Source organism: Staurois parvus, unplaced genomic scaffold (genome assembly GCF_062004578.1).
Source record: "Staurois parvus isolate SC_StPar_1 unplaced genomic scaffold, SC_StPar_1.0 ptg000152l, whole genome shotgun sequence".
Taxonomy (NCBI): domain Eukaryota; kingdom Metazoa; phylum Chordata; class Amphibia; order Anura; family Ranidae; genus Staurois; species Staurois parvus.
The window spans coordinates 2,238,232-2,264,972 of NW_028317948.1; the positions used below are offsets into that span (position 1 = coordinate 2,238,232).

At 42.9% G+C, this 26,741-nt stretch overlaps 1 protein-coding gene across 1 annotated transcript in view; it reads left to right on the forward strand.

Moving 5' to 3' along the window:
- SDR42E2 (short chain dehydrogenase/reductase family 42E, member 2) overlaps nt 1–26,741 on the forward strand; it is a 52,175-nt gene that overhangs the window by 10,572 nt on the left and 14,862 nt on the right. Inside the window, exons 4-8 of the mRNA XM_089674795.1 lie at nt 5,170–5,288; nt 10,277–10,352; nt 15,176–15,258; nt 24,134–24,271; nt 24,991–25,056. Of these exons, the coding sequence (XP_089530921.1) occupies nt 5,170–5,288; nt 10,277–10,352; nt 15,176–15,258; nt 24,134–24,271; nt 24,991–25,056 (482 nt within the window). The remainder of the gene's footprint in view (nt 1–5,169; nt 5,289–10,276; nt 10,353–15,175; nt 15,259–24,133; nt 24,272–24,990; nt 25,057–26,741) is intronic.

Below are 26,741 nucleotides of genomic sequence, written 5' to 3' on the forward strand. Positions count from 1 at the left end.
TAAAAAAAATAAAAGTCAGCAGCTACAAAAACTGTAACTGCTGACTTTGAAAAATAAAAAATTCACCTGTCCCTCGATTCCACGGAGTCGTCCCCGCAGTCCGTTTCACTGGCCGTCCGCTGTTCCCGGCGCCGGCATCTTCAGAGTAGGCACCTGGCTGTGATAGCTTGCGGCTTCACAGCTGGGTGCCCACTGCACATGCGTGAGTAGCGCTGCGCATCCTGAATGCTCCCATAGTCTTTTGGGACCTGTCACGTGTCCCAGAGGACTACGGGGAGGGAGGGGGAGGACAACTTCTACTTCTGATCGCCTAGGCGATCGTAGCAGAAGTGGGAGCAGGTACCTGTCAATTTCGGGTACCCTCTCTCCCCACATTCCCCAAAGGTGCCAATCCTAATGGGTAGTGGGGGACAAGTCTTTAAAGCGGAACTTCCCCTTTTCGATGAAGCTCCGTTTTAAGGATAGTGATCATATGAAGCCATTTATTATCACATACGGTAGTTGTTTATCTCCTTTTTAAATTATAACAGAAATCACCCAAATGGCCCTGATCAAAAGTTTACATATTCTGGAATGTTTGGCCTTGGTGCAGACATACATGGTGACACACACAGGTTAAAATGACAATTAAAAGGTTAATTTTTCACATCTGTGGTTTTTTAAATTGCAATTAGTGTTTCTGCATAAAAAGTTAATGAGTTTGTTAGCTCTCACGTGAATGCAGTGAACAGGCTAGATACTGAGCCATGGGAAGCAGAAAGGAACTGTCAAAATGCCTGCGTAACAAGGTAATGGGATTTTATAAAGATGGAAAAGGATATAAAAAGATATCCAAAGCCTTGAATATGCCAATCACTGGTCACTTACTTATTAAAAAGTGGAAAATTCAGGGATCTCTTGATAACAAGCCAAGGTTAGGTAGAGCAAGAAAGATTGCGGCCACAACTGCTGGAAGAATTGTTCAGGATTCAAAGAAAGACCCACAGGTAACCTCAGGAGAAATACAGGCTGCTCTGGAAAAAGACAGTGTGGTTATTTCAAGGAGCACAATATGACGATGCTTGAACAGAAATTAGCTGCATGGTCGAGTTTCCAGAAAGAAGCCTTTACTGCGCCCATGCCACAAAAAAGCCCAGTTACAATATGCCCGATAACACCTTGACACACCTCACAGCTTCTGGCAAACTGTAATCTGGAGTGACGAGACCAAAATAGAGCTTTTTGGTCACAACCTTAAGCACTATGTTTGGAGAGGGTCAACAGCAACAAGAATACCACTGTGAAGCATGGTGGTGTCTCACTGATGTTTAGGGGATGTGTGAGCTCTAAAGGCATGGGGCATCTTGTGAAAATTGATGGCAAGGTGAATGCAGCATGTTATCAGAAAATACTGACAGACAATTTGCATTCTTCTGCATAAAAGCTGTGCATGGGACAGCACGAAAATGACAATGAGTATTTCTAAAGAGAACATCACACAGCCTTTGTGAATTTGGAAACATGGCTTCTGACAAAATTCAAACCACCACTAATGTGTTGGAAATGCCTTGCTGAATCGTCTTAAATATTTTTTGCAATAGTGGCTCTTTAACTATTAAACCTTATATAGTCTCCAGTTATCTTCAGTTATTGCATACAAATTGACTACAGCAACACACTATAAAGCATATATTTATTAAGAACCTATTGTGGGAGAAATACATACACTTCCCTTGCTGATTCCTCCTAAAATGCTAGCTCTGGGCTGTCATATTGATACGTTGATTTCAGTACTGGCCTAGGTGAGGAATTCTGACTTCAATGGCTGCAAACCCATTCCAGGTTAGTGTCTTAGAAAGTACTGAAGACAGTAAATTCCAGGCATCTAGGATTTTGTGATGGTGGTAACCAAATGCAGACCATGAGCAAGTGAAATATTTTTTTAATTTTACAATTGCAGACCTTGAGCATAAGAGATGTGTAACAAAAACTTCTTGGGTTTACCCATATACCTACAACTTCTTCAACCTATGCCTAGTGAAATTACCGGGATTACCTGTCACTTTAACAGCTAGGTCCCAGTCTGTCTCTGAAGTGGAAACAGTGGCTCCTATACAGGGGCGGACTGACAACTCATGGGGCCCCCGGGCAATAGGGTATCATGGGGCCCCTGTGTCCTTGCCAAAATTAAAAAAAGCCTATGAAAAAGGTACCAGGGGCATCTCATGGGGCCCCCTACTGACCCCGGGCCCTCGGCCAGTGCCCGAGTTTCCAAATGGTCAGTCCGCCCTTGCTCCTATATGAACAATGCATGAAAACAGAGTTTGCAAACTTCATTCATACAGTACATTTTGATTAGTTCTTTTATCTGTGGTTCAAGGCAATGCGCTACGATCTACAGATTTTGTAATTTCTAGCAACTCACAAGTAAAAAAAGATTTTATTGTTTTAAAAAATTGTCCCAGCATAACCCTTTTTCATTCCTACATTAACCCTTATCAGCTCCAATTAACTCTTTCCTCCCTATCTCCTTTAGCTATTAAATTCTAATTGATTGATAGTTTTAGCGTTTAGTATAAATTTAAAAAATCTAATAAAACGTGTAGAAAAAATAAACAAAAAAGCTTCCTAGTGCCGAATCCTACTGAAAAAAAAAAGAAAAAAAGCCGGAGACTAAGTACGGTAAAAATATTGGATTCTTTGGGCACAGTAAGAGACCACACAGTAAAATATATACAGCCATTTATTGACATAAAAGAGTCATATATTCTTTATAGGACTCATGATACAAACATACCCACAAAAAAGAGGCCAAGAAAAAAAAGACATAATTATAAACAAAGTGCCTCCCTTGCATATATGTTGATCACTAAGCACATAATTACAATAACTGCAATATACATTAATCAAAGAATGGTCAACGCATTTCGCCTGTGCATTTGGCTTCTTCAGGACCATAACTTGAATATCAGGGAGATTAGTGCTACTGCATGTAAGAATATACAAAATTAATATACAAACAAACACATAGAAATACATACAATAAACAAAGAATATATATATTTATTTTAGCAAGGCTTACATGGAGATGGCAGAGCAGCAGCAAAGAAATCTGGAGAGTGGGCATAGGGGACCAGAGCACGAGGTGGACCAAAAGAGACTCAAAGGGCAAATATAGTGTGAAAAGATCCTAGAGTGAGAAATAAAATGTGTACTTTTCATCTACAGTAGCCTTTCTCGACCTTTTTAACACGAGGACCCCTTGAAAAAATTTTCATGTGTCAGGGAACCCCTGCTAAATTAATATATCTTAAGCTCTTCTTGTAAATTTAATATATAAAAAAATAAAGAAGATAATTTTTAACACTCCCTGTTCTGGAACACAAAATTATCTTAAACAATAACTAATATTACCATGAAATTAAACAAATAATAACATCCAGAAAAGAAACATTGCAAATGTTTTCCCCTGGTGATCAGTGTTGTGGTCCATTAAATTGGTGGCCAGCTTGAGCAGGACCTCCTAATGTTGGAGGTTGGTGGAAGAAGATCACTTACATTGTCATCAGTGGAAAGACTGCCCCTCTAACTGACAGCTAAAATGAACATTGATGCCAGTTGGTACTGAGAGACAGAAATGTTTCATTGCTAAAAGTAATGCTAAAGCTAAAAATGTTTTTTTACCTTAAAGCAGAGCTCCACCCAAAAGGGCAAGTTCCACTTTAAGCCTTTGTCCCCCGCTCCCCATTAAGGATTGGAACCTTTGGGGAGCAGGTACCCGAATATGACAGGTACCCGCTCCCACTTCCGCTGTGATTGCCTAGGCGATCGGAAGTTGCCCCCCCCCTGTAGTCTTCTGGGAAACATGACAGGTCCCAGAAGACTACAGAGCCATTCACAAAGCGCAGCGCTTCTCACGCATGCACAGTGGGCACCCAGCTGTGGAGCCGCAAGCTGTCACAGCCGGGTGCCCACACTGAAGATGCCGGCGCCAGGGAGAGAAGAAGGCCAGTGAAACCAGCAGTGGTGAGGACACCGCTGGACCAAGGGACAGGTAAGTGCTACAGTTTTTGTAGCTGCTGACTTTTTTTTTTTCAGCTGGAACTCCGCTTTAAGGCATTCCTTGCATTAAGGTAAATTTTTTTTATATTTCTTTGCTTCCCCCTTACCTGCGTGAAGAGGAAGTGAGGGGAGAATAGATCCAGCGCTCTACATGGCTGCATATCTTCTCTCGCTCTTCAGTGAGGAGGAAGTGGCGGCTGTGCTAAGTCCCACTGTGTAAGTCTATCGAGTGCCGCTCCGTAGACACACAGCTCGGGAGCTCGCAGACACTGTGTTCCTCCATAGCATACGGCTTGCTATGGGGACACATGATGAAGAGAAGGAGCCAAAATCACCGGCAGGGGACCCGAGAAGAGTATAATCGGGGCCACTCTGTGAAATACCACTGCATGGAGGAGGCGAGTATAATATGTTTGCTATCTTAATTAAAATAATTTTTTGACTTTAGTAACACTTTAAGGAACCCCTAACAACCTTTAAAGGAACCCCTGGGTCCACAGAACCCTGGTTGAGAAAGACAGTAAGGCTCCTTTCATACAGGGTGGACTCCATTGAGATCAGCAGGGGATCTGTCCAGTCATCAGAGCAAAGCAGGCGCATGACACATCCGTGTCTGCTCAGTTTATGCAGAGCGGACATATATAGAGACTGCTCTACTCTATGGGCGGCCGGGAGTAAATGGACTCTGCTGCTCATTTACACCCAACTACCCTCCCATCCCAGCCTAGACAGAGGACGACGGATCCCCTTCTGTTTTTTTTTATTTTTTTTAGCAGACCGTATTGGACTGGAGGTAGTCGGTGTAAATAGACACACCCACGAGTTCATGGGGGTGACTGGACCGTGCCATCAGGTCTGCCTGAAAAACTGACAGGTGAACCTGATCAGACCCTTTGTGTGAAAAGGGCTTAACAGTAGTTGTTTTAATGAAAACTTTGACTAGAAAATTTTCTTTTGTTTTGTTACATTATTTTGTCTAAAGAGAAATAATCTTTTCAAGACAACGTTGTCAAACAAAAGCATTGCTTGTCACAAAAAAACAAATATTTTACAGTATGTAATTTTACAATATCCTAAGTAATGATAAAGTTATCACCAAATCTTGTACTTTTCTGTTTTTGTTTGCAGTTTGTATAGCAAGAAATATTCCTAGATTAATTTACACCAGTACAGTAAATGTAGTATTTGGTGGAAATTACATTGAGGAAGGTGATGAAGAGACAACACCATATTATCCACCTGAAAAGGTACAGTCTGACTTTTAAAGGTGCATGTAAGAAAGGAATATGAAAGTAGAAAATATATCTTTTTTTCTATTTTTCAAGAACTATCATCAATATTCTCTAGACTATACGTAATAAATTACTAAGATGATAATTACTAAAAAACAAATTAAATCTAAATTTGCTTTACTTGAAATTCCAATTATCTAAACATTCTTTACCAAACATATTCACTCAGACATTTAAACACTTTGGGGGTGATTTACTAAGACTGGAGAGGGCAGGGCAGTACACTGGCTAAATAGTTATCACTTCCGCCTGGCAGTACCAGGGTCATTGGTTCAAATCCCAACCACAGCACCACCCATCTGGAGTTTGCATGTTCTCCCTGTGCCTGCATGAGTTTCCTCTGGGTACTCTGGTTTCCTCCCACACTCCAAAGACATGCTGGTAGGTTAATTGGCTCCTGCCTAAATTGGCCCTAGTATGTGTATGAATGTGAGTTAGGGACCTTAGATTGTATGCCCCTTGAGGATTAGGGACTGATGTGAATGCACAATATATACATGAAAAGTGCTGCATAAATTGATGGCGCTATATAAGTACGTGAAATAAATAAATAAAATCTGGTGCAGCTGTGCATGATAACCAATCAACTCCAAGCTAAAGCTTGTTCAAAAAAGCCTTGATAATAAAACCTGGAAGCTGATTGGTTTCTATGTAAAGCTGCACCAGATTTTGAACTCTCCAATTTTAGTAAATCAACCCCTTTGTGTGCATCCAGCCACAATCACTACAAGTAATCAATGGCTGTGCAAACAGTCCTGAATAGCTGAGGCTGGGACAACCTGTCATTGCGTTGCATGGGCTCAATGGCTATTCGCACACAGCTGTCAGTTCCAGTGGCAGGAATCTGCAGAAGCTTGCTGCTGGAATTTGCATTGTGTGTATTAGCCGGTGAGAATAGAATGTTCTGTTTATGACTTAATATAAGCTCGGCATCTGTTTTTGACTATTACTCATCCTTGGATATCTGCTGCCTTTGGTTACCACTGGTAATGACTGCTTTAGTTTCTGCTTTCTGCCTGAGGCTCACCTGGACCTGCTACATATTCTTAGGCTACACTTCTCTGCTGCAATCTCTCTTTCACCAGACACAATCCTCCCATAAAATTATATGTTCATTTAATGGATTTTATGCATTTTATCCTTGTTTAGACACCAAAAACGTGAGACTTCTGCTAGGTGCCGTCATCTTGGATGTGATGTCAGCAGCCCCAGAAGACTTACTGTAGAACTATAGGTAGATCTTTTTTTTTATTTGGATAGAGTAAAGGAGGGTTATAACTACTGTATGTTTTTTTTTTTGCCATCTGTGTCCCATTGGGGATATTTGCCTTCACTTTCTGTCCAAAAGCCCAAACAGGAAGTGAGAGAAAATCTCTCCAAATTAAGGGAATCCATTGGGCTCCACCAGGTAACCTGATCTAGTGTCCCCATTGGAAGATTTCCCCTCTGTTACTGGTCTGGGGGATAACCCAAAAATTTGGACTTTTCTTTTACTTCCACTTTTGATGGCAACCAGGGGCGGACTGACAACTCAGGGGGCCCCCGGGCAATAGGGGATCATGGGGCCCCTGTGTCCTTGCCCAAACTCAAAAAAGCCTATGAAAAAGGTACCAGGGGCATCTCATGGGGCCCCCTACTGACCCTGGGCCCTCGGGCAGTGCCCGAGTTTCCAAATGGTCAGTCCGCCCCTGATGGCAACAGTAAACAGGACAAATACAGAGGGTAAATCAGACAGCAATAAACAGACAGCAATAAAAACAGAACAAATGTTCTAATCATTCACCGCTCTATCCAAAACTAAAAAAATAAGATTTTGCCTTTAGTTATACTTAAACCACTTGCCCTCCAGAGGATTTACCCCCCTTCTTGGCCAGGGCATTTTTTGTCATACGGCACTGCTTTATTTTAACTGACAATTGTGTGGTCATACAACGTTATACAAAAATTAAATTTATGTCCTTTTTTTCCCCATAAATAAAAATGCGTTTTTTATTTTTTGTGCTATAAACAAAAAAAGATCGACAATTTTGAAAAAAGAAATATATATATTTATGAATTTTTGCTATAAAGCATATCCAATAAAAAAAAATTAAAAATCTAATTTCGTCATAAATTTAGGCCAAAATGTACTGTTACATGTCTTTGCTAGAAAAAAATCCAAAAACATGTAAATTCATTGGTTTACATGAAATTTATAGCATTTACAAATGATGGTATATATACTGGAATATACTGACATCCCCAGTGACACTAATACAGTGATCAGTGCTAATAAAGAGCGCTGACACTTTACTAATGACACTGAGCAGGAAGGGGTTAACTTTTGGACGATCAAAGGGTTAACTGTGTGCTGCGTGTGTTTTACTAAATGTGCTGTGTGCTGTTCTACAATGGAGACATGCTTCTTTGTATTTCTCAGCTGTGCAGAAAAATACAAAGCAGCATGTCCTTTCTGGCAGGAGAGAGACCTGTGTTGTTTACACACAGGTCTCTCCCCTGTCAGCTTTACTCGGCGATCACCGGGTGCTGGCAGGGAATCTCCGGCTAGGACCCGGTGATTGACATCCCTAGCCACCAATGACGGCATGGGTAGGGCGGCGCGAGTGTGAGACCCCTACCCAGAAATGCAAATTACATTTATATGCATGATTTTGCACAACCCTGCTGCCCTGTAGCAGTAATTCTACTATAGGGTGGTGGGCAAGTGGTTAAGTTGGTCATATAATGTACACATTTTGATGTCTGGGGGGTTGATTTGCTATGACTGGAGGGTGCAAAATCTGGTGCAACTCTGCATAGAAACCAATCAGCTTCCATTTTTTTTTCTATCAAAGCTGAATTGAACAAGCTGAAGTTAGAAGCTGATTGGTTACCATAAACATTTTTTCACTTTCCAGTTTTAGTAAATCACCCGCATACTGCACAGCTGACAAATTTGGATCAATGTTTGTGTGTGTGCAGCCACTGCCTCCCAATTGACATGAATGGTTTGCCTGCATATGAATGCACAAAACACCTGTGCATCCCATGTGGGCAAAGACAGCAGCCCCTTGCATAGATATGCACGTAAGTAACCCTGTGTGAATGAAGCCTAAAGCCTAGCACACATGATCAGAAAATTAGACAAGAAACACTACTTTCGAAGCGATCGTACGATAATCTGATCATTGGTACACAGCTTTCGTACGAAATGATTCGAAGGGAGGGACAAACATTTTTTTTTTAACAATATCAGATCATACTATTTCCATTTAATCAATACAGTATTCTTCCCAAAAAAATCGGAAGAGCAAGATCACGAATGCTCAGAAACGAAAGAATACATTACATTACAATACAACACATTACATCACTTCTGAAGTTGTATTCTGTCAGACGAGAATTTTCAGAACTTAATAACTTCTTCATTTTCGATATTATTATTATACAGGATTTATATAGCGCCAACAGTTTGCACGGCGCTTTACAATATAACGGGAGACAGTACAATTACAATACATTTCAGTACAGAAGGAATAGGAGGGTCCTGCTCGTGGAGCTTACAATCTAGAGGAAGGGGGAGGTGATACAAAAGGTGATAGCTGCGGGGGATGATCTGGCGGAGGTGATTCAAGTACAGTTCTTAGGTGGAGGTGGGGTAGGCTTCCCTGAAGAAGTGAGTTTTCAAAGATTGCCTAAGGCAGACAGGGTGGGTGCTTATCGGACATGCGGTGGTAGGGAGTTCCAGAGGATGGGAGAGGCTCTAGAGAAGTCCTGGAGGCAAGCGTGGGAGGAGGTGATGAGGGAGCTAGAGAGGAGGATATCATGGGAGGGGCGGAGTGGGCGATTTGGGCGGTATCTGTGGATGAGGTTGGTGATGTAGCTAGGGGCAGTCTTGTGGATGGCTTTGTAAGCTGTGGTTAGAATTTTGAATTTTATACGTTGGGTTGCCCCCCTGGCAGATTTTAGCTGTGCGCCACCCAGGTCTCTGAGAGTGCATCCACTAATCTATGAGCCAGTCTGATGGAGACATGTTGCTGTAAGTAGGCACTCTTATGGTAACAATCCATTTAAGGGAGATCTCTGATTCAGACACCTGGTGTAAGGGGGCACTCTGTTGGGGATACCTGATGTAAGGGGGCACTCTGATGGAGACATCTGATGTAAGGGGGACTCTGATGGGAACCTGATGTAAAAGGGGGCTCTGATGGGGACCTGGAAGTAAGAGGGTTTTGATGGGGGGCTCCGATGGGGACCTGGATGTAAGGTAGACTCAGATGGGGACCCAGATGTGAAGGGGGGCTCCTAAAATGGACTCTGATGTATGAGGGTTTTTGATGGGGACTGTGATGTAAGAGGGACCTTGATGGGGGCACTGATGTAAGGGGCACTCTAATGGGGACAACTGATGAAAGGCATACTCTGAAACCACCATCTAATATAAGGGGGCACAGGTTCTTTTTAATCACACTAATCTTATACAGCTTAATACATACTAGTGTTTCCCAAGCTGTGACACTGCGTGAAAGACTGTCAGTGAATCACATAGTGTTGACATTATGCCCCCTGATATTTTGACTGCACCCCCAGATCAGATCGGTTAGATCTAGCCCTGATTGGCTGTAAACTCCTGAAACCAGTAGGGCACAATGCACATCTGTAAAGCATATTGCTGTGTTTTATAAATTAATGTTTTTTTTTATTTCTCTAAAACAGTTGTACAGCCACAGTACACTCTTTCAATAGACCCCTATGGGCTCCATTACTTCAGTCACAACTTCCATCACAGAACCACAAATCTTCATTTCCGTCTGTTTTTAAGAAGTTACTATTGTTCTCCTACTTACTGTATGGTTTTACCTTATATTATTTATTTATTACAGAACTTATATAGCGCTGTCAGTTTATGCAGCGCTTTACATAAATATATATATCCATCTAAAAAGCTTCATGTTTACCTTTAGCAGCTGGATTATTATTCCAAGACAAAAACTATTGCTGATCAGATGATTCTGGCAGCCAATGGCACTGCACTCAGAGGTAAGTCTTTATTCTTCAGAACAGTTTAGAAAAGTCTAATGAAAATTAATGTATATTAAATATTTTAATTTGAGGAGAAGGGGCGGACTGACAACTCATGGGGCCCCCGGGCAATAGGGGATCATGGGGCCCTTGTGTCCTTGCCCAAACTCAAAAAAGTCTATGAAAAAGGTACCAGGGGCATCTCATGGGGCCCCCTACTGACCCCGGGCCCGAGTTTCCAAATGGTCAGTCCAACCCTGTTGAGGAGAATCCTAGTCAAAACAGGCCTATGCTTCATTTCATGTAGTACAAAGGAATAGACCCCAACCTCAAACCTTTTGTAAGTAAACCGAAGAACCCTTATCCTGCGGTTGTACATTTTCTTGGTGGATTACATCAGTGCATTTAGTGATAGGAGCAGGGCTGGACTTACCTTACTGAAGCATTTAGGCACACAAGATTTGCCCCACCTCCGAAAGATGGCTGTGTTAAAGCCTTGTACACATGGGCCAAAAATCACCCGAAATCACCTGTAATCAGTCTGCTGACAGCCTGAGGACAAGCAGACTGTGCACCCAGCCAGGGGCAGACTGACAACTCATGGGGCCCCCAGGCAATAGGGGATCTTGGGGCCCCTGTGTCCTTGCCCAAACTCAAAAAAGCCTATGAAAAAGGTACCAGGGGCATCTCATGGGGCCCCCTACTGACCCCGGGCCCTCGGGCAGTGCCCGAGTTTCCAAATGATCAGTCCGCCCCTGCACCCAGCACAGCCAGAAAACAGACCACTCTGGGAAAGATGTGTTCTCATGCCTAGCGTGGTCAGTTTAAAATAGGAAAGCAGGGGGACAGACACAATCACCATAGATTTCACAAAAAGGAATCAATACAAACAGAACAGGATATTTTTTAATGTAATTTCTTTAAGTACATGATAGAACAGGCACAGGGATATGAAATGTTGGGATGACACATTCTTTAACACTCACTAGACCATTAAAAAAATGTAATGTGAACTGTTATCCCCTCAACCTTAACACTTCACTTAACTCCTAGACAGGGGCGGACTGACCATTTGGGAACTCGGGCACTGCCCGAGGGCCCAGGGTCAGTAGGGGGCCCCATGAGATGCCCCTGGAACCTTTCATAGGCTTTTTTGAATGTGGTTTGAGTGTGGGCGAGGACACAGGGGCCCCATGATCCCCTATTGCCTGGGGGCCCCATGAATTATTTAAAATATCTTGCGAGCCAGAAAGTAGACAAAAACTCCTTATTAATACACTCTAATATTGGATCGCAAACCTCTAGCACATAACTACCAATGTGATAAACCGCAAAAATAAAATATATAGTGTTGCGCTCCCAAACCTCAAATCAATATATTGTTATTTGAATTTGATCTCTATTATAAGGATCACAGTAATTAAGAATGATGTGTGTAAGTAAACATAAATACTAATACGCTTATAATTTAAATTAGTACAAATAAATGATGTGCATAACAAATAAAAAATAAAAACTATAAAATAAAAATAAAAATAAAAATAAAAAATATTCTAAAAAATAAAAATAAATATAAAGAAAATGTCCCAAAAAGTGACTTTGTGCTGGAAAATCTTCAATCTACAAAGATTATAAATCGGTGACTGCTTGTGAATCCTCCCTCAAGTGAAGATGTGCGCTCACCTCATAAGAAGCCTGCAATTAGGCTATATAAGCTTGTGGTTCACCTCCTTTGGAACCTGCTTGTTTAGAACTCCTGCTTTAAGATATCCATGGTACACGACATATGCTATAGGATGAATCTCCTCTCCAGAGGGTGCAATTCCTCTATATCTTCATCTCCATGCGATTATAACATCTGAAAGCCACTCAGTCATTAATGGCCTTTTACCGAGCTTGTAACATTTCTTGTGTGATCCCCCTTCATGAGATGCCCCTGGAACCTTTCATAGGCTTTTTTGAATGTGGTTTGAGTGTGGGCGAGGACACAGGGGCCCCATGGTCCCCTATTGCCTGGGGGCCCCATGAATTGTCAGTCCACCCCTGCTCCTAGCATGAATATTTAACATATAACAACCCTAACCCAAAAACCTAAGCCTGCATTCACATCTGAGCAGAGCACAAGCAGTGCATATTCCTGGTTATTTTGAAGCATTTTTCTCAGGCATTTTTCAGACATATTTAAGGCATTTTACAGCACATATATTGTGCATTTATAGGTATTCCCCATGAAGTCTATGAGATCAAAAATGCCTAAATATACTATTTTTAAGTGTAGGGCTTAGGGCAACTGAGTGTACAAGTGTGAACAAGTACACATAGAAAGAATGAGATTCTGCATAGCCATGGTTACATAGTTACATAGTTTGGCTGAAAAAGGACAAAAGTCCATCCAGATCAACCATTGAAAAAAAAAAAAAAAAGTTATAATCCTATACCCACAGTTGATCCAGAGGAAGACAAAAAAACTAGCAAAGCATGACCCAGTTTGCTCCTGCAGAAAAAAATTCCTTCCTGATCCACCAAGAGACAATCGGATATTCCCTGGATCAACTTTACCTATAAATGTTAGTATCCAGTTATATTCTGTGTATCCAAGAAATAATCCAGGCCTTTTTTAAAGCAATCCGCTGAGCTGGCCAGAACCAACTCTTGAGGGAGTCTATTCCACATTTTCACAGCTCTTACTGTGAAAAAGCCTTTCTGTGTTTGGAGCTTACATTTCTTTCCTCCAGACGTAAAGAGTGCCCCCTTGTCCTCTGTGTTGACCTCAGGGTGAATAACTTTACACCGAGTTCATTACATGAACCACTGATGTATTTATACATGTTAATCATATCCCCCTTAATCTCCTCTTCTCAAGAGAGAATAAATTCAGTTCCTTCAATCTTTCCTCATAGCTGATCTCCTCCTGCCTCTTATCAGTTTGGTTGCCCTTCTCTGTACTTTCTCAAGTTCCCCAATGTTCTTTTTGTGAATTGGTGCCTAAAACTGAACTGCATATTCCAGATGAGGTGTTACTAATGATTTGTACAGGGGTAATATGATATCTCTCTCTCTGGAGTCTATGCCTCTTTTAATACAAGAGAGGATTTTGCTCGCTTTAGAAACCGCAGCTTAGCATTGCATGCCATTATTAAGCTTGTGATCTACCAGAACTCCCAGATCCTTCTCCACCATTGATTCCTCCAGTTGTACCCCCCCTAGTATGTATGATGCATGCATAGTCAGGCTTAGGGAAAAGCAGAACACACAAATGGAAACTAACTTGACCCCTAAAATGAGCTTACCCACCAAACTAAACCCTAACACTAACCATTATTCTGTTGCATTCTTAACTTGTCATGCAATAGGAGCCTCTGCACTATAACCAGGCAGTCCTGTGCTGAAATCATGTACACCAAAATCCTGGCGCCAGGATTGCCTATTGCAGGGGTGCCCCTAGGGTTGGTGTCACCCGGTGCGGTAACACTTGGTGTCATCCCTCTGACGATCCACGCAGGATGGATCAGATCTGTGGATTGAGCATAATGGATCAGGGATCGATCCATTATGCTTCCCAATCCGCAGATCTGATCCATCTTGCGGGGATCGCTTGCTTGCAACCTATACAGGGTTAACTGATCTGTCAACACCGGTCTGGTCTGCACATGCTCAAGAATTGATGTCAGATGGAGGAGTTTCCTGATATCACGGTCGCATTTCCTGATTTCAGACAAGTCCGGGTTCTTGCACAGCCTTACCTAGATCAGTTAACCCCGTATAGGTTGCAGATGCATCCCCACAAGTTGGATCGGATCTGCGGATTGGGGAGCATAATGGATCAGACTCCAATCCATTATGCCCAATCCACAGATCCAATCCAACTTGTGGGGATGCATCTGCAACCTAAACTTTTCTTTTTGTGGAGCTCATGGAGAGGGTCCGATGTCACCCTGTGCGATAGGTGTCACCTGGTGCGGCGCACCCCCCGCACCCACCTAGGGACGCCACTGGCCTATTGTACAAACAGGACATCATAAGTTTCTCTAAATGTTTTCCCTACATTTGCCTCTAATTGTCTTGCTAGTGAAAAGCCTTGTAGCGGTCACCCGATATGCTCAGCTGGAATTATTCATGACGAGGCCCAGACATTTCCATAGCATGGGAGGCATTTCAACACTTAAGCTGCCCCAAGAGGAGATAAGGTTAGAAATGCCAGTGTACAACAAATTAATGTAAAGTGCAATGTGATCCCTGGTGCCCAGGGTGAGACGTGATAATTATAGCTGGGGAAATGTTACAATACGATATCACTCCACCTGATACCTGCACACGCTGGAGCATACATGCAAGTAATCAGCTAATAAAAACAACATAGTAAAATATTGTTCATTTCTATTGTGAAAATACAGGCTCCATCATAAAACTAATATTTAATTTTCTTTTTCCAAATTAAATGCCAGCTTGCAGACAATAGAATCATAACCATCATAATATAATATAATCTTCATAATAATACATCTGTATTGTAAAGTAAATGACTGGATTTGTAGAGCATGTAAATACTAATAAAATCCGCAGGGACATTTGAATGATTAAGAAGATACAAAACATTAAGATATACAAAGTTTTATTTTTATTAATGTGTGGACCTTTGCTTTTTAATGCAACTAATAAGTATTCCTTATTTGCCTTCATGTCCAAAATATGTGCCTTGTATGTGTAAACTATGGTATACCTTGGACCGTATGCAACCAAAACCTAAAAAAAAAAAATAATCTGCTAAAAGGACCACAAAAAACGTAAAATACCTAAAACTGACATTTTTTATATTAGTGCATTTTTTTCTGCTCCTACAGGTGGCAGTAAACTACTGACCTGTGTATTACGACCTCCAGGAATTTATGGACCAGATGAAAGAAGACTTTTGCCAAGGCTGGTGGTATGTCATCAGTTCTGAAATATTGTGTACATAAAGCTTAAATACAAACTAGAAAAGGGTGCAGAGATTGGTATCAAACCTTTGTAAGCAAATTATCAGTGCTGGAGTTTATTCTGTTAAGCAAATTATCAGTTAAGAGACACTTCTGCAAACAATGTAGAAATGGACCCTCAGTTAGACTGTGGATTACAGCAAGGTATCGCCACTACAGGGTATTAGTTTGCAATTAAATATAGAAGAATAGTTACAAGTTATGTGAAGATGCCTATGGAACAGAGCCAGGTGTGGACCACATAATGCCCCAGGCAGGATATCGGTTTTGCCATGAACTTAATAAAGTGGTATTAAACCCAAAAGTAAACATTTGTTATATTCCAGCTTACCAGTTGTTAGATAATAACTAAGGTGTAGATGGTGACTGCATTTATTCTTTTTTTTTGGCTTGCTTTCTTCTATTTTCATCTGGTGATCTGGCCAGTAAGTCTGTTTTTCAAAAGAACAAGCTTTCTTGCAAGATATATTAGTTACAGGGATGAGACAAACTATTCAACCCTGGCAGGGGTGCCTACAATGATCAATTTTAATAAATTTTTTAAAAAATCTTCATCCCAAAAGAAAAAACAGCTTAGAAAGTGTTAGCTGGAGTTTAGCTTCACATTGTTATTGTATTTAAATCTGCTTGTACACCTAACACTACCCCCCCCCCCCCATCTCCCAGATTAACAATCAGGGGCATTTGCCTAGGGCGGCACTTTACAGGGGGACGGCACGACGGCAGCGTAGCCCCCCCCTTTCCCACGGAAGGGACACTTCTGTGGGAAAGGGACAAGGACTGCTGTGTCTTACCATGTCCATGTCGATCCAGTCCACAAGGCGCTGCTGGAGGAGGGGTGCAGAGGGTGTCCGTCCGGTGTCTTCATCTTCCTGGATCTTGATTGCGATGTGGGTGGGATGACAAGCCACCCCTCGAATCTGGCCACACCCCTGGGATCACTGGGCAGCCTATGGCAGCCTGTCCCTCCCTCTGCAAGCTCCGCCTCCTCGCCGGTGATTGGCCACCAGATCTGTAGCTCAGAAAAGGCACACAGGCGGCCAATCAAAGGCGAGGAGGCAGAGCTTGGAGAGGAGGAGCTGAGCAGCAGTGCAAGGATTGAAGATCGAGTGAGGGAGCAGCTGGAGCCGGTGAAGAGTAGGAGAGCAGCTGGAGAAGGAAGACAGCTGATGGGTAAGTGTCTGTGCCTTAAGGAGGGAGCCCGGGCTGGAGCAGGGGTCAGCACAGCGATGTAAGTATAAATGGCGTCAGTGGGAGTATTAGTGCCCCATCATTAGTGTCAGTGTGGGAGGAATAGTACCCCATCATTGGCATCAGTGGCAGGAATAGTACCCCATCATTTGTGTCAGTGGGAGGAAAAGTGCCCCATCATTGGTGTCAGTGGGAGGAAAAGTGCCCCATCATTGGTGTCAGTGGGAGTAATAGTGCCCCATCATTAGTGTCAGTGTGGGAGGAATAGTACCCCATCATTGGTATCAGTGGCAGGAATAGTACCCCATCATTTGTGTCAGTGGGAGGAAAAGTTCCCCATCATTGGTGTCAGTGGGAGGAAAAGTGCCCCATCATTGGTGTCAGTGGGAGTAATAGTGCCCCATCATTAGTGTCAGTGTGGGAGGAATAGTGCCCCCTCATTGGTGTCACTGACACCAATGAGGGGGCACTTTTCCTCCCACTGACACCAATGATGGGGCACTTTTCCTCCCACTGACAGAAATGATGGGGCACTATTCCTGACACTGATACCAATGATGGGGCACTATGCCTTCCACTGACACCAATGATGGGGCATTATTCCTCACACTGACACCAAAGATGGGACACTATTACTCCCACTGACACCAATGATAGGGCACTATTCCTCCCACTGACACTAATGATGGGGCACTTGCTCCCACTGATACCAATGATGGAGCACTATTCCTCCCCCTGACACCAATGATGGGGCACGATTCCTCCCACTGATACCAATGATGTGGCACGATTCCTCCCACTGTCACCAATGATGGGGCATGATTCTTCCCACTGACACCAATGATGGGGCATGAATCTTCCCACTGACACTAATGATGGAATACTATTCCTCACACACTGACACTAATGATGGGGCACGATTCCTCCCACTGACACCAATGATGGGGCATGATTCTTCCCACTGACACCAATGATGGGGCACTATTCCTCCTACTGACACCAATGATGGGGCACTTCCTCCCACTGACACCAAAGATGGGACACTATTACTCCCACTGACACCAATGATAGGGCACTATTCCTCCCACTGACACTAATGATGGGGCACTTCCTCCCACTGATACCAATGATGGAGCACTATTCCTCCCCCTGACACCAATGATGGGGCACGATTCCTCCCACTGATACCAATGATGGGGCACTATTCCTCCCCCTGACACCAATGATGGGGCATGATTCCTCCCACTGACACCAATGATGGGGCACGATTCCTCCCACTGATACCAATGATGGGGCACTATTCCTCCCCCTGACACCAATGATGGGGCATGATTCCTCCCACTGACACCAATGATGGGGCATGATTCTTCCCACTGACACTAATGATGGAATACTATTCCTCACACTGACACTAACGATGGGGCACTATTCCTCACACACTGACACTAATGATGGGGCACAATTCCTCCCACTGACACCAATGATGGGGCATGATTCTTCCCACTGACACCAATGATGGGGCACTATTCCTCCCACTGACACCAATGATGGGGCACTTCCTCCCATTGACACCAAAGATGGGACACTATTACTCCCACTGACACCAATGATAGGGCACTATTCCTCCCACTGACACTAATGATGGGGCACTTCCTCCCACTGATACCAATGATGGAGCACTATTCCTCCCCCTGACACCAATGATGGGGCATGATTCCTCCCACTGATACCAATGATGGGGCACTATTCCTCCCCCTGACACCAATGATGGGGCACGATTCCTCCCACTGTCACCAATGATGGGGCATGATTCTCCCCACTGACACCAATGATGTGGCATGATTCTTCCCACTGACACCAATAATAGAGTACTATTTCTCACACTGACACTAATGATGGGGCACTATTCCTCACACACTGACACTAATGATGGGGCACGATTCTTCCCACTGACACTAATGATGGAGTACTATTCCTCCCACTGACACCAATGATGGGGCATGATTCTTCCCACTGACACCAATGATAGTTGCGGGGGGTGCCCGATTTTAGTCTTGCCTAGGGCACTGTAACCCTAGGTTCACACCTAAGCGTTTTGCGCAGTTTTGCAGAGACGCAGTACAGTCCATTTAACATAATGTCCTATGGGATAGGTTCACATCTCCGTGTTTTCACCCGGTGAGTTTTTTCGAAAGGGTCAGGGACATTTTTGAAAGCAAAAAGTTGTGTTTTTGGTTCTATAGACTTCAATGGAAATGCTGCAGAAAAGCATGTAATGCGTTTTTTATGTGTTTTTGATGCATTTTAAATTTGCCTAGCAAGAAAAAGAAAAAAAAAGCAAAACACTTCAAAAAAGCAGTCGCAAAAATGCAAAACGCAACACAAAATGCAATGCAGAAATGGGTCAAAAGCAAACTGCATAGGTGTGAACCTAGCCTTATACAGGAGGTGTTTTACTGGTCAGATCACCAGGTGAAAACAGAGAGGAAGTCTAAAAACAGAAAACTGATGCAGCCCCCACATCTAATGATTGTAAGCTGCAATATATTACAGTTTTGGTTTGGGGTTTAATATTGTTTTAGGTTTGGGAAGATCTTTTTTTCCACTGTTTTTTTCTGTAATGGATTGTAAACTATTTAATCTTCAGTATTACTCTCCTATACATTGACTGACTCCAGGAAAGGATTGGGCTAAGGTCGGGATGGGGAGACATTTGCCCCCTGGGCTAGTACAAATAATACATGTTGGGTTGTTGCCCCTGAGTGGAGATACCCCAATACCCAGAGCTCAGTCAGAGAGGGGACTGCAATTTGTGACAGTTGCTGGGTTTTCTATAGCTATATATTCCCTGTTCAGACCTACGATCTTCCAGTATATACATCCTTTGTTGTCCTGAGATGTTATGTAACCAAATACAGTGAGGAAGTCAGGGCTGGAAGAATGCAAAACTGAAATACACTGTGCTCATTTGTTAAATTAATAATAATAGTTATTTCCATAAAGCCGCAGTTATCTTGTTCACATCATAAAGTACTATTTACATTGTATCCATTACAACCCCCCTTTTTAGCATATAGGTGAAAAGGTGTTTTACAATGTTATTTAAGACACCACCCATCCAGATCACCAACCCCCCTCCCCACAGGGTTTCAACATTTACTCTCGGTTCACACTACTGCGACCTGAAAGTCGTGCAACTTACAGTGCAACTTTGCCAGGCAAATTGAGAATTACTTCAAAGTGACTTTGAAGCAACTTTCAGGGAATGCTTGGGTCATCTTCCTGTAATGTCGGATCCAAATCACATCAATACAGATAAGGATCCGACTTGGAGGTGACTTCCATTAAAGTCTATGGGTACAAGTCGGATAGAAGTTGCCTTGAAGTAGTACAGGAACCTTTTCTAAAGTCGGAGCGACTTCAGTAGTGCTAATTAAGACAGCTCTCTTTGACTAATATGAGATTCACATGTTATGTGACTTGGGGGTCTCACAAGTTGGATCCCAAGTCGCGGCAGTGTGAACCAAAACTTACAGAAAGCAATGAACCTATAGAGTAAAAATATTGTTGTATACCAAAGGGCATAACTTAAAGTGTTTGTAAAGTCAATTTTTTTTGTTACACTTACCTGCCCTGTGCAGTGGTATTCCAGAGAGCAGCCCCGATTCTCCTCTTCCTGGATCCCCCGCCAGCATTCTAGGCTCCTCCTCTTCTCTGCGTGCCACAGTAGGAAGCCGCTTCCTATTGTGACACTCCTGCAGGCTCAATCCCACACCATGCTGCCTGCATCTATAGACACAAACAGCAAGGCTCACCCCTGCTCCCCCTCCCTATTGAACTGACAGCCAATGGCTCCCACTGCTCTCATCAAAGCCTGTGAGAGCAGAGAGAAGGGGAGAGAGCCACTACAGACAGGCACAGTGCCAAGTTGAGATCGGGCTCAGGTAAGTATGGGGGATTGAGAGGTGGATACACATACTGAAATATTTATTGCCTGGACTCACAGATGTAGCACCCTCTGGTGTACATACTTGTTGAGAGTAGTTAGAAGCTTTCTAGAAGCCTGATTTAGAAAGAGGGCTAATTCAGATCACGGCTGGAGGGCTCTACTGGTCAGTCCTCTGGTACCTCCCCCTGCTCTAGAAACTTGGAGAAGCTTGCAGAAGTCAGTAGATGGTGGTGAGGAGGGGCTGATCTGCATATTTATGGGAGTCTGGCCAATACCAGACAGGAGGCCTGGCAGTGTGGCAGATCAGCCCATAAATATGATACAGCCTGGCCAGCAGAGTAGTCGGGTGGAAGATGGAGTGCTGCAAAGGTGCTGTTGTTTAGCCTGAGAGGGGACCCTGGAAAAGGACGGTCTTGCTTCTAGGCTGGAGGCTGGAAGCTGAAGGAGGGAGCTCCTCTGCCCTGTAGTCCACCGGGGAAGGAAAGCCTGCCAAGCTTGGAGAGGAACCAGCCCAGACACAGAGACCTGAAAGCAGTTTTATCCGCAGCAGCAGGGCAAGTATAGCATACCTCTACAGCCCCAGGGCCTAGAAGAGAGAAGTTTGATGGATGCAAGTTCTAGCAAATCTGAAGGGGACAGTATATAGCTTACCCAATCCCTCGTCCTAGGATCAGATACCATAGCCAGGTGGGCTGGTGTTTTGAACACTTAGGGGGCATAGAGCTCCTACAAGTTGAGACTTTGCTGAAATCCAATCAAGGAGACTCAGCCGTCCTGCAAGTAGCTGTACTTTGCTAAAAGAGACTGTCGGGGTTCTAGGTATTCATCTGCCATTGTTGTAGCATTTTTTAGAAAAGGAAGTTGTCCTCAGATTATTACTCTGCAATCAAATCGGGCATCTCATCACCCCTATACCCTATCCAAGGTAAATCCCCTAATAAAACTAAAAAAACCAAGCACATGGACTGTTTCCTGTTTCTTGATGCAAGTGGAAAATGCATTTTGCCTGGCTGTGCAGGAGTAAAGAGGGATCCAAAACCTGCAGCCCTGAAGAGGGTAGTGCTACACAAATAACCTTATGATTCTGCTGATCTGTATTTCTGTCTCCTCATCTAGACGTCATTAATTGCTGTGGCTAATTAGCTTGAGTTCTTTAATGTCCTCAGTATTTGTGTAAATATAAGTATGTGGTGTTTCTGCCTTTTCTATTACTCTATGCCTGGCAAAGAAATCTGAGAATTCTCTAAAGCTTGCATTACAAATGTAGCACTACCCCCGTAGGAGCTGTGTGAGTATTGTCCAAGTATTCCCCACTGCTATGCTGATAGCCAGGCACAAGGCATTTTCCCAAAGCCAGGTGCATACACTTTTACCTCATTGGAGTCAAAGACCAGTCTAGGGGCAACTGTTCACAACTTGAGGACGCTTGCTGTTCTAAGATGGAGCCTTAGGTGAAGTCACTTGCTGGGAACAGATGGCAGATTACTCCTGTAATGGTAGTGTAGTAGTAAAGAAGCTTGATCAAAGTCTCTTGAAGTGTGTGGCAGGTGGACAGAGCTCTTCAGATCACTAGCCAGCGATCCCTTTAGCTGAGCCCTTAGCTGAATAGAGCAGCCTTTCTCAACCAGGGTGCCCAGGCACCCTGGGGTGCCTTAAAGGTTTCTTTAGGGGTGCCTTGCCAAAATGTGTAAAAAATTGCCCAAAACTTGTATACAAGCCAGCGGGTGGAAAAAGCCTGCCTTTTAGTTACACAAAGCCACAGGTTTCCATTGTGCACCATTACGACCTTCTAGCCACCGGCGGTCTGACAACAAATTACATCATCAGTCGATAAGGAGGATGTTGGTTGCCTGCACAGTATCCTAGTTTGACCCTCCCCTGCCCCTCTCCATCAGTGCTGGGATCACATTAGCTCAGTGATGGAGAAAAACTGAGGGAGAAGAGAAACACTGGAATACTAGTCAGTACTAGTGTGCAAAAGTGTATTTGCTTTGGAAGAATAAATCACCTCTACTGTTGGGTGTCCTACATGTGTGGATGTTGCTGCATTACATAAAACCATTTGAATAGCTTTTCATATTTTAGAATGGGTGCCCTTTTAAAATTAGGGGTGCCTCATGACTGTCCACAATTTTAAAGGGTGCCTCAGGGCTGTTCATAATTTTAAGGGGTCCCTTGATTGAAAAAAGGTTGAGAAACACTGGACTAGATGACAGAATCAGGTCCCTGAGATCCCACAATGTCTGTACTCACAGACTCTTGTAGAACAACCGGCAGCCTTTCTAAGTGATACTCCGTGGACTCCCCCTCAGTTAGATTTTAGGAGAACCAGAGCCATTCATCAGTTCCAGCTTCAGGCCTTCAGGTCACCCACCTGAGGCATCTTGGCAGCACGTGCCAGTAGAGGCAAGCTTGCATCGACCCTGGCTTGGTGCAAGCCACTCTGGAAAAGACACTGAGTCCATGTGCTCCCAGAATATAAATACCAGCTCCCAGCATGCAGTGGGGCTATCCTCCTCCTGTAATTGGCCAGAGCTGTATCCATATTCAAGCTGTTCATTACCCTAGCTCCCACCTATGTTCTGGAAAGCTTAAGTGGCTTCCAAAAGGCAGAAGCATCTTAGGGCAAACTCAAAGAGCAGCAGAGCATCATGAACAGTCCTGACTAATAGATTGCAACACTCTGTTAACCTCCTTAGCGGTATTCCCGAGTGTAGCTCGGGGTAAAATTTCAATACCAAGAGTGGTAACCCCGAGCTACACTCGGGCTTACCATGCGGCATTGCTCTGGGGGTCCCTGCAGCACTTACCTTGTCCTTCGCTCCCGCGATGTGTCCCCTGCAGCGTCCCCGGCCATCTCCTCCGGCCGATGCCGGCATCTGTCTTCCGTGTTCTGGTCCCTGTGAAGTCGGGACGTACGCTTTGTCCTGTGCCCTGCCTGCATTTTGAATGTTCTTTCTGCCTGGAAACTTAGAAAAGTCCATGGCGTCCAAAAAGTGTCCCTTTACGTCAAAAGTGGTTTCAGAACAGCGATAGTAAATCAGAACCACTTGCAAAATTGATGATAATGATTTGTGGGGAAATTCGTCATCAGACACTGAAAACGATTTTGCGACTTTGTTCAGCGATGTGCGAATTTGCCTCAGTATTTCAAATTTCAGTGTTTTTGGTTTGATTATAATATTGAATTAAATTTATTATTATTATATTATTATTTTTTATGATTATTTATTAAATTATAATTTATGATTTCGTGTCTCAAGTTTTATCATTTTCGGAATGTTTACTAGACTCTTGTTCGTACAGATTTCAGTGAGTTATTCCTAAAAATTACAGCCTACAATAAAAAAGTACATATTTCCATGCAAAAAAATGGTACCGCTTTCAGCACAAAAAATAGGAAAGAATCATACCGCCGAGGAGGTTAAGCAGAATGCCAAGCATAAATTTACCTACTAGCTCCCCTGTAAGGCAGAAGAGCAAACTACACTAATCTAACTATGTACCTATACTAGGAGAGTGCTACACAAAATATTGTATATCCAACAAAGGAAACGCCTATATTTTACTTTTTCTGATATAAAGTACTGATAATGGCTTCTCAGAAAAAAACTTCTGTGAAGGTAGGCAGTGGTATGTGGTTAGTTCTGCTGTTTATAAGGTTTTATTTCTATTTAATGTAGGCTAATGCTGAGAAGAGACTGTTATGTTTCAAGTTTTGGAATGACCATACAAAGATAAATTGGATTCACTTATATAATCTGGTGGATGCTCATGTACTTGCCGCAGAAGCACTAACAGCCAGCAAAGGGTATATTGCTGTGAGTTGAAAGTCTATGTATATTACCTTTGGAATACAAGAACATGTAAATGTACAGTATATGTTGTCACTAGATGTATGGAAGAATAACACTGTAATATTTTGGGAATCAAATAATATTAGCCAGCCTGTGTAGCCCATCAGTGTAAAATTCATCAAATATATTTCCACCATAGGAGCCCAGAAGGATTTCCTGCCAGTTATGATTTCACCTTCTTTTTTGATTACATTGGCGTTTATATATTGAACACTCAAAATACCCTACCAAATACAGACAAACGGTTGGTTTTGCCAATAACACACTTCCATACGAGAGTAACAATGCTTACTCATTGTACTGTATTCATGGCGGAGCAGTGTAGTTACCATAGGCTTCCCTACCAATTTAGACTGTAAGCACCTCTTCTCATTTCCATTTCATGGGATTTAAGTGGGGTTACTTTGAAGTTCACAAGAAATAGCTGAGAAAAATGATATTTGAGATTTCAGTTCAGTCCAAAGGAAGTTACAAATACACTAACAGGATCAACAAGTGTTTTTGTTCTTGTAGAAAATGTACTTTTCCTTAAAAGTGGGCACATGCTGCCAATAGGTTTAAGAACCTGTAAACTGCAATATATTACATTTTTGTCCTTCTGTTTAGATATGCCTTGTCATTCTGTGATGTGATTTTACTTGATTTTATTGCATAACTATATAACCTTTATCACCATTTTTCAGAGTGGAAAGGCGTATTTTATCCATGACGGGGAACATGTCAGCTTTCACAAGTGGTTTCATCCAATGGTATGTGTAATAAATGGCAAAATTACTAATATAACTAAGGACTTTGATAGTCCATTGGAAATAGGAAAAGCCCAGGTCCGGATGGCATTCGTGTATTATGATTTGATAGATTGTATATTATCCCTTTATTCCCAACCCATTGCATGAGTAAAAGTGAATGGACATTTTTCCAGTACGTTTAGTGCTGTTCCTAAGAGGCCTGAATACAGACAAAGGGTTTATAAAAGTGCAGGGGCGGACTGACAATTCAAGGGGCCCCCGGGCAATAGGGGATTATGGGGCCCTGTGTCCTTGTCCAAACTCAAAAAAGTCTATGAAAAAGGTACCAGGGGCATCTCATGGGGCCCCCTACTGACTCCGGGCCCTCGGGCAGTGCCCGAGTTTCCAAATGGTCAGTCTGCCCCTGCAATAGTGGGTAAGGAACACAAACTGTGGACATGCAGAAAAGCAGAAGGCACTTTAATCCACATATGGTGGCATTACCTGCAGCTAAAAAAATTGTTGTCAAAAGTACTGTACATCAGACCATCACCTCAGTGTCAAGCAATACACCAGATTTCACACCAGCTCAATGTCTCCTACACCATGTTTCTCTAGCAGAGAAACATTACAAGAAGTCCCTGAAAATGCATACTAGAAAATGCATCCCTATCCATTGGCGTTCACACCAAATACAGTGGAGTACTTAGCATATCCATATTCTTCAACTATCCAATCCCCCTCTGCCTTCCACCTTTGTCAGGGTGTGTCTTCTACCCTCCTTTTTCCTTTTTTCTATTCCCCCTTTTCCCTATTCCAGCTTTCAGGAGGCAACTTTCTAATCCTAACCCTTACCATATATCTCCTAGCACTTTACAATCCATCCTTTAGATAATTTATGCAAGGAACTCACATGTAATCCATGATCCATCATAACTTCTAACAAACAAGAATTTATTAAACAAGTACACATATTAAAGAGGTCTTACTCCTCTCACATAAAACAACATACTACTGACATAAAACCGTGACCATACTACAGACATACATGAGGATACAGATTTGGTGAACTTAAACCACTTGCGGACCACCTGCCCACAATGTACTGCGGACAGGCGGCTCGCACAGACACAGCGACGTTCCCGTACCTTGCTGCCTGTTCCCAGATTTCGGGTGCATGTACACAGTGGGAGCCTCTCAGCAAGTCCTGACCAATGATTCTCAGCTGAGACCTTTTGACAATCAACACAGGGCTCTGACAGAGGGAACAACCTCTGTGTGCTGTGTGACCTATTAGTTAAAAGTAGCACATAATAGACACATTACACATTGTTAAGCACACATTTAACCCCTTGATCACCATAAATGTTAGGCTCTTCCCAGCCAGCATCATTAGTACAGTGACAGTGTATAGAATAAGCATTGATGCCTGTATTACTGTCACTGGTAATGTCAGTGGCAGTTAGTCAGTTCCCCCCACCGGCAGTTAGTGTCAGATTGCCCGCAGTCCTGTTATAAGTCACTGATCACTGCCATTAGTAGTATAAATAAATCCAGTATATATATCATAGTTTGTAGATGCTGTAACTTTCACGCAAACCAATCAATATACACTTACTGGGAATTTTTTTTGACCAAAGACATGTAGCAGAATACATGTCTGACCTAAATTTATGAAGAATATTCTATTTTTTTATTTTTTATTG